The sequence below is a fragment of the Melampsora larici-populina genome, assembly GCF_000204055.1.
Source record: "Melampsora larici-populina 98AG31 unplaced genomic scaffold MELLAscaffold_78, whole genome shotgun sequence".
Lineage (NCBI taxonomy): Eukaryota > Fungi > Basidiomycota > Pucciniomycetes > Pucciniales > Melampsoraceae > Melampsora > Melampsora laricis-populina.
In genome coordinates this window covers 9,751-18,153 of record NW_006768842.1, presented here as the reverse complement: position 1 = coordinate 18,153, position 8,403 = coordinate 9,751, and the positions used below count along the sequence as shown (strand labels likewise).

The 8,403-nt window shown below is 46.2% G+C and overlaps 1 protein-coding gene across 1 annotated transcript; it reads left to right on the top strand.

Annotated features, from left to right (window-relative positions):
• Positions 1 to 3,278: 3,278 nt before the first annotated feature.
• On the top strand, positions 3,279 to 5,134 carry MELLADRAFT_95030 (uncharacterized protein; the record flags this gene model as incomplete). Its single annotated transcript, XM_007417770.1, has 3 exons — positions 3,279 to 3,738; positions 4,153 to 4,951; positions 5,026 to 5,134. 3 exons carry the CDS (start codon positions 3,279 to 3,281, stop codon positions 5,132 to 5,134), a joined length of 1,368 nt encoding a protein of 455 aa, XP_007417832.1.
• Between the last annotated feature and the right edge of the window lie 3,269 nt (positions 5,135 to 8,403).

The window sequence follows — 8,403 nt, the reverse complement described above, 5'->3', positions numbered from 1 at the left end:
TGCTCTTGTTTGATCCAAAATCATTCCCAGTCATGATTGTCATCAATCCACTGGATGCGTTGGGTGATAATCAGGTTATATTGTTTGAATATATTTCTTTAATTTGCAATAGTGGATTGATGTTTCCCACTTGTTCAATACACATAGGTACTTCAACTACCACCGGGTGTTACCGGCATCAACCTTACAAAGACGTCTGCAACTAAAGAGACATGGGAGCTAATTAAGCAGCACTTCTATCGAGTAATCTTTGTTGTGAGTTTCTTGCACAACTTTGCTGTCATATTTGAAAACTTGATGGTCTAAGTTTTTGCCAATTGTCAAATATATATTCATCAGAGTCCAGAAATGTTTTTAAATAGTAAAACATTTCAAGATATCTATTATAGTACAGACTTTCAAAAACACCTCATTCTGAAGGTGGTGGACGAGGCACATGTCATCTATTCGTGGGGCTTGGTAGAAAGTGGTCTAGTGAAAGGGCTTCAAAGCCATTCTCAACTTGATGATGTGTGTGAATTCAGGCCAAGCTACGGCTCTCTAGGGAACGCACTTACAGCTACCAACAAAGTCCCAGTCCTTCTACTATCAGCCACTTGTCGTCCAATCGCTATCGAGAGAATTTGGAACAGTCTCAAGCTTACTCCTCAGAATCGTGTTCAAATTCAAGGAGAGCTTGTCCGACCTGAAATACGATACATCCGAATTTACTTAACTCGACCACTTAAGACGGCAGAGGATATTGCTCAGCTCATCCCACATGAAGCAGTTGTTAGTAATGTTGACCTCCCATCAACAATCATCTACTCGCAGTCACAGGATGCCACCCTTGTAGTCTCTCAACAAGTCCACTCAGCACGCGGTAACCCAACAGGTGCAGATGACGGTAACAGCCCCTGCTGTCGTAACTATCATGCATCAACAGGTCCTCAAGACAAGCTTACACGTGCTTCTGAGTACGGCAAGGGGACCTTTCGAATTATTTCAGCTACAACAGCATTAGGTCTTGGTCAAGACTGGCACGAAGTCCAATCAGTCATCATGATGGGGTCAATGGATCCAGATGTTATCATTCAAATGGCAGGAAGAGGTGGAAGAGGCAAAAATAAAGAGAGTTTAGCTATAATGCTGGTCGAGCCAGAGCGAAAGAAAGGCCAAAACGAGATTGAAGATTTTGATGTGAATGCAAATTGGAATGATGACGATTGAATGCATGCTTTGCGTTTGACTCCGGTTTGTCTTCGAGTTGCGCTGAACGTAGATACTTTGTAAGTTTGTTATGCTGAAAAATTGATATCCATGTTCTAAAAATAATTGAACTTTTGCCTCAAACCAATCAGGAAAGGAAAGATACCTCTATCCATCACCGACAAAAACTTTGTAGAAGAGAAGAATAGACAAGATGCACTGGGAATGAAACCTTGTCGATGCTCAGTTTGTGATCCTGGCGGAGCTATTGAGCTAATCAAAGCTCTCAAGACTACCAATCGACACAATTTTCAAAAGCTACTCAACCAACCTACAGTAAATACCAAGATTCCGGATGAATCACTACTTACTCGCTCAAAAATGCAACCACCAGCGCCAAAGGATCTCTCCCGCCGACCTATACTCTGTCCTGATGACGATCCAATCCGAGAATTATCACCTATGATTGATCTAGCGGGCGAACTTATTGATGGATTTGACCTTCTGTTTGAAAACTACTACCCACACGGATCTGACTTAGCACCCATTCAACTCTTTAATTACGATCATGTGTGGCTTCTGGTCAAGAATTTCCGTACAGTTCTGTTGGGGAACCATCTGAGAGGAATTTTTGGAAGCGAGCCACTTCCAGGGACATGGGAAATGATAGTTGAACGAATTGAAACATGGAAGCAATCGGAATCTTATCAATCTCACCTAGAAATGATCGCAGAGGAGGAAGCTCAAGATATAGCTTCAATCGCCAAAGGTAAACACATCTGGGAAGCTTATGAGAAACAACAAAAGGAAAAAGAAGACTCGAAGAAAGAAAAGAAACTTCAGCGAGCTGCTAGAGTCCAAAAGCAAGCCGAAGAAAAGGCATTGAAGATTGCAGAACAAGAGGAAAATAAAGAAAAGAAAAGATTGAAATTGCAAGGCAGTAAGTAAGTACAAACTGAATTATATCTGTAAGTTTTATTTAAACATCTTATAATCATTCTTTGTATTAATATGTCAGATATGAATGGGATTGGGATTAACTACTTCTGTTGCTTTTTTCTCAGTAACACCTAGCACAGAACCCCAACCAAATCGACATGCTTCCCCGTTCCAATCTTCCTTTTGTAGCATAGATTGGAAGTGTTCAATCCCATTGGCCTGAATGTCTTCAAGCTTGTAAAGGAGGTTGATATCACGCTCTGTTTTTATTAGTTCTGGGTCGGCGAAGTGATCTCTCGCCATGTGCATGAATGTAGTTAAAGATGCAGCGCTGATCGGATGTTTGTAACTCTGGTGTACATGCTCTAGACCCGATCGTAAACACAGTTGATGTATCAAATGTTGTAACTATTTCATTTCAGATTGTCAGACTTTCTTTTCTTGAGAAATGAGATTATATTTATTGTTTCACTGACCAGTGGAATATTGAGAGAATATCTCTCAATGAGGTTCTCCAAATTAGTCCCTCGATCCTTTCAGTATTGAGTATTAGAAAAGAACTTTAGCAAATCAATTCATGAGGCGACGAATTATTTGAAAACACTGACTGAGTTATTGCAAAAGAACTTGATCCAAAAATTCTGTGTTTCAAGATAGAAATCTTTTGCCACCCAGTGACCCTTTCGACCACCAGTAGGTAAAAGCAGACAGTGCTTGATAACTCTCGCAAACTTTTTAGGTAAGTATTCTTCTAACACCAGTATATATCTAGGAAGATGTATAGCATATGCAGACAATTTCTTTGAGAGAACCCTGGAGGCACGACTTGGTTCGAAAGCCCAGGGGGACTTAGTGGAGCTTAGGCTAAGCCCCGAGTGGTGAAGCTGGCGGTCCGCGCTCAGAAGAATTGGTGGAAATTCTTGCGCAGGAAAAATTTCGCAAAGCACCACCACTCATTACCTCAAGCTCAAATTGATCACACAATCAATTGCACTAAGTCTTGAGTTTCTTAGGAAACAAAATTCAAAAAGTTCAAAAACCAACAGTAAACGAACAAATAGTTCAGAATTCAGATACATAATCAAAGAAGTCAAGAAATTTATTCACAAAATTGATCAAAAACAACAAACATGGAAAAGTCAAACAAATCGATGGAAGAACGATTGGCAAGAGCGGAGGTAAACTTAGAAAGGGTGACGCGAGCAATGGCAGCAGCCAATGCGACAACGACGGCAAACGAATCCCAGGCCACACCAGGTCCTAGCACAACCAAAAACCAACCAGCAGAACCCATCACCACTACGCAACATACGGCACCCCAGGCAGCCGTCCAGCACGAGGAGAGAAACCCTCCGAATCAACAGGAGCAAATGGAGGAACGTGAATTGGCGGATCCAAAGGTGCTTTCAGGTGCACAACTCAAAGCACCAGCAGACGACCAACCCGGAGAAGAAGGTGTTGACGGTGTGGCGATACTGGACCTGGAGCTGAGATCCGAAACCGAAGACGACACCTGGCAACCTCAGACACTGATAAACAAGGGGAAAGGAAAGAGAGAGGAGAGCCAATCAGAGGAGGAGGAGAGTCTACGTGCAGATGACACAGAATTGTGTAAGTACCAATTGGGATTTACATACCACTTTCTCTATCGCATCTCTATCTCTTCCCCCCTTTTTCTCGGCTACACTGCTCTGTTGCCCCTTGTTACGCGAACGCCAGCTAGACCACAATCATGAGGACGGAGGAGTCTAGAAATAGACGTTTTGAGCCATCACACTTCAGCAATGTCGTCGTGGGCGTTACATCTACAAAGATGTGTGGCAGTACCTCGATAAGTCCACGTGAAAGACCCTGTCAGTTGACACGGGCAAGCTAGCCTGGCTGATAACAAGGTGTCGCTCAGGTAGCGGTTCGCCTAAACCGGGTGTTGTTCATAAGCGTGTGATGCTGAGAACGTGGAGCCTAGCCAATGATGTGTATACGACGGAAACTTACGATGTTGTGTTGAATTTCCAACGAAAACAGCTCACGGGGATCGAGTAATGCTGCTACAAGCGGAAGTCCAACAGGCATTCGTCTTCCAAGATTACGCCAAAGGAACCGCTTTGCTCGCACAACTCACGGAATTGGCGGCAAATGAACCTGTGAATAACCGTGCCCCAAGCGTTCGAGTGGATCACCAGCATCGTGTACCAGATCTAGTGGCCGACAGACAACACAGCCCACACCGGCTTATCCAGGAGAACATGTCAGAGTTCTCATCGGCCTCGAAAAACGAGGCAAGAGAAGTCACCCACCTCGTTGAACCTCGAGCCACAATAGTGCCTATGGAACCAAGAGTCGACGGGTGCCCAACACGGATACACGACACCAGACCACCTCCGTTGTGGAACCACGAGCCAGTCCCGGTCGAACAAAGACTGATTGTTACCACAATGAATCGGATATCAAGCAACGCTGATTCAATGCTAGTCAACCCCGACGAAGCCACCAAAGCGAAAGCGATGCTCGAATCCGGAAGAGGTCGAATGGTCCTGGCAAACGGAGACGTGATTGAGAATGGGAGGCTCATGTTGAAAGATAAAACAAAACAACTGGAAAAATCATTACCTTCCCTCAGCCCAGTCCTAGCTCACTACCTCCGTACTTTCAAAGCATACGTACCACTTCCCGTATTCGACAAACTATGGTTGATCCGAGACCAACAAGCTAGAGAGGGGACGGAGCCGCCTTCGGAATCGAAGTTAAACAAAGGAGGCACAAATCTACGGATGTATGGAGGTGATCCTCCGATGGACGAGCTAACCATGCAATATGAACAATGGTTAGACTGCTTCACTCTTTTCTCTCGGTACATTTTGGACGCTGGATGGGTGACGCTGTCGGAGAATCTCAAAGTACACAAGGAAATTGTGATAGAGCTTCGAGAGACGATGGGTTGGATGGTAGCCCTCAGATACTGCAAACGGGTACGAGAGGGAGTGATGAGGACAACGGTAGGAGGTGAAATCGTGAATGTCTCCGAAATCCAACGGACAATCTTAGAAGAGGTGAAACAGACCTGCGAAAACTTCGGAGAGAGAGCGTGCCGCTCGAATCCATACGCACCAGGAGGTGTCAAGGACCACATTGACCCAGAGTCTGGTCTACCAAAGACAAAAGGGGGGGTTAGCACGGCTAGGAGACAACATGCGAGTGCGGCGAAGGTGGAAGAAGGCTCTTCAGGCGGTAAACGCAAGTCATGGCTACCTCCCGAGCAGTGGGAAGCAAAGTTGAAGGCAGAAGGGAAGTGGGTAGACAGGAAGGACTCAAAGGACTCACGAGGTCGGCGATCGGATTACAATGACCGCGGTAGAGCGAGCGATAAGAGAGACAATCGGTGGGCTCGAAGTAAGAGCAGGAGTCCAAACCGCTACAAGAGCAGGAGATCCAGCGGTAAAGGCGGTAGATCGAAGTACTAGTGAGTATAAGTTTAATGTCCACGAATTGAGACAGTCCGTATTTGTTGTTGCAATGAAACCCAACGGGAAATGAGGACAGACCTGTCACAAACACACTAGTTTCCAAGAGTCCTGTTGAGATACTTGTGCCAAGATCCTGACTATGTTTTGCCCCCTCCCACAAACTTGTTTAACCCACGTGAAACCCTTGACCCTCCCCTCTCACTCGTGATAAGCCTGGGACCGACAGAGCAGCGAGTGAAACAGTTAGAGATAAAGCCGATTGAGAAGAAATGGCCAGTAGGAGTAAAATGTGAGATGCACCTTGACGTATGGAGACGCGAGCTACGGAACGCGGACCTGCTGGAGACACACGCATTCGTACTAGATGGGTTTAAACGCGGGTTTCATCAAGGAATTCCAGAAACGCCAATCCGAGGAAAACGGTACTACTGCCCTGCCAACCACAAATCAGTAAAGGAAGCGGAAAGAGAAGTAAGAGAGAATCTAGCTCTGGAGATAGAAGCTGGCCGCATGTACGGACCATTCTAAAAAGAGGAGGTCTTCCAAAGGTTCGGTTTCTTTCGAACAAATCCGCTGGGCGTGGTGGTGAACGGGGATGGATCAGTGAGGCCGATAAACAACCTCTCGTTCCCGAGACGCGACTCATACATCAACTCAGTAAATGCCCTCGTCGACAAAGATGAATTCAAGACGTCTTGGGACGACTTCGCAAGGGTAGCAAGATTCATGTTGAGTACCGACGGAACTCTACTATTAGGCATCTTCGACTGGGCGAAGGCCTACCGCCAGATCCCCACGAGAGAATCACAATGGCCTTACTTAATGGTACTTGACCTGGACGGTAATGTACTGCTAGATACAAGGGTGACCTTTGGCGGGGTGGCAGGATGCAGCACATTCAGCCAAGCTGCAGACGCTTGGAAGCTGGTGATGATGTCCAAGTTCGGATTCGAGGCGGGGTTCAGGTGGGTAGACGACACGCTCTTCATCAAGAAAGATAACGGCTCGAACAAAGCGACGATGAGTGATGTGGCGGAGGCGAGCGAAAAGATGGGGGTGGTCACTAACTCCAAGAAGTGGAGGGAGTTTGATCACGTCCAGAAGTACTTGGGCCTGATTTGGGACGGAAAGGAGAAAACGGTTAGGATCCCAGCAGAAAAGATAGAATTAAGACTCCTACAGATACAAGAATTCATAAAAGATAACAAGGCAACTTACAAAGAAGCCGAACGCATGGTGGGAAGGCTGATGCACGCATCACTAGTCTACCCTCAACTCCAATGCCATTGCATGGCGATCTACAGGTGGATGTCGGAATGGGTCCATAAGTTTGCAGCTCGAGAGATTCCCGAAGAGGTGCTGGAAGATATGTTGATATGGCGCCGAGTGCTTGGAACCGCGAATCCAAGACGCATGATACCGTGGCCAGAGGTAGTCAATGTCGGCTGGGTAGGCGACGCGTCGACGTCCTACGGGATAGGCATCATAGTAGGTAAGAAATGGGCACGGTTTAGGCTGAGAAACGGCTGGAATGAGAACTCACAGGAGGAAGATGGGTCCGTGCGAGACATCGCATGGGCGGAGACAGTGGCAGTCCGATTGGGATTGCTGATGGTAACCTCATTAATGAAAGTTGAAGGCAAGGAGATCCTGTGCTTGACCGATAATGCCGTGACGAAAGGAGCAATAAGGAACGGAAAGTCGAAAAACCGTTGGGTGAATCGGGAGTGGATGAGAATCCAAGATGAGACACTCAGGCTGAACTGCTGCATAAGGCAGAAGCGAGTGAGATCGGAGGATAACGCGGCGGATTTGTTGTCGAGGGGGTTCGACTCATCGAAACAGGTGACAAATGTTGTATTGATTAGCATACCATCAGACCTAAAACCTTTTGTAAGACAAGAATAAAAGCACTACTTCCTATACCTCGAGAGAGACAAGTTCCCCTTATCAAAACTTCATCTTGAGTGCCCCAGTAAGCTTTAAAGAACATCGTCGTTCACACTCATAAGCTTTAAAGAACGTCGTCGTTCACACTCATCGCGCCCACTCACCGTAAGATTCGACCAACTGGTCCAGCGACGTCAGAAACAGCTAGATCGAAGTATGCCAAACAGGAAGCAGGAAGGAAGGATAGCAGAAGCTGCCGCACGCTTGCCTAAACATTTCGAAGCGGCGAAGTCGAAAGCATCAGAAGCAGGCAAACATGCAGCTGATAGCGGCTGGGCGAAAGGTACATTGGGTGGATATTCGAGTGGAATGTCTAAATTCATCGAATTCAAAGAAAAGACAAACGGTAAATTCGAAGAAGATCAGCCTATAACGGACGAAGACATATACAACTTCATTGCATGGGCCGGCGACTCTAAAGTAGAAAAAGGGAACGGACCTAAAAGAGTGATAACGGCGGTCACCATCAAGAAGTATTTAGATGGTATTCGCGCGTGGCACATCGTGCGGCATACTGCGAGACCGACGGCGGATAAAGAGGTTGTTTCTCTTTTATTAAACGCTACACGCAGGAACGAGGAGGAGAAGAGTCTGGTATCAGAGAAACGACCAGTTATGCTCAATCAATTATTCGAACTTTTCAAGAATACGTACGGAAAGTCAGACGAAGAGGTCCTAGCAGGCTCGGTAGCACTGGTGGCATTTTGGGGGATGGCACGATTAGGGGAATTGCTAAGATTAAAGAAGACAGAAGGTGCAATCCTAAGAAGTCACGTCGAGTTCGGCGAGAAGAAAGGGTGCCGATTCGTAAAGCTACACTTAAGGAAAGCAAAGACGGCGAAAGCGGGTGAAGTGCAGGTCA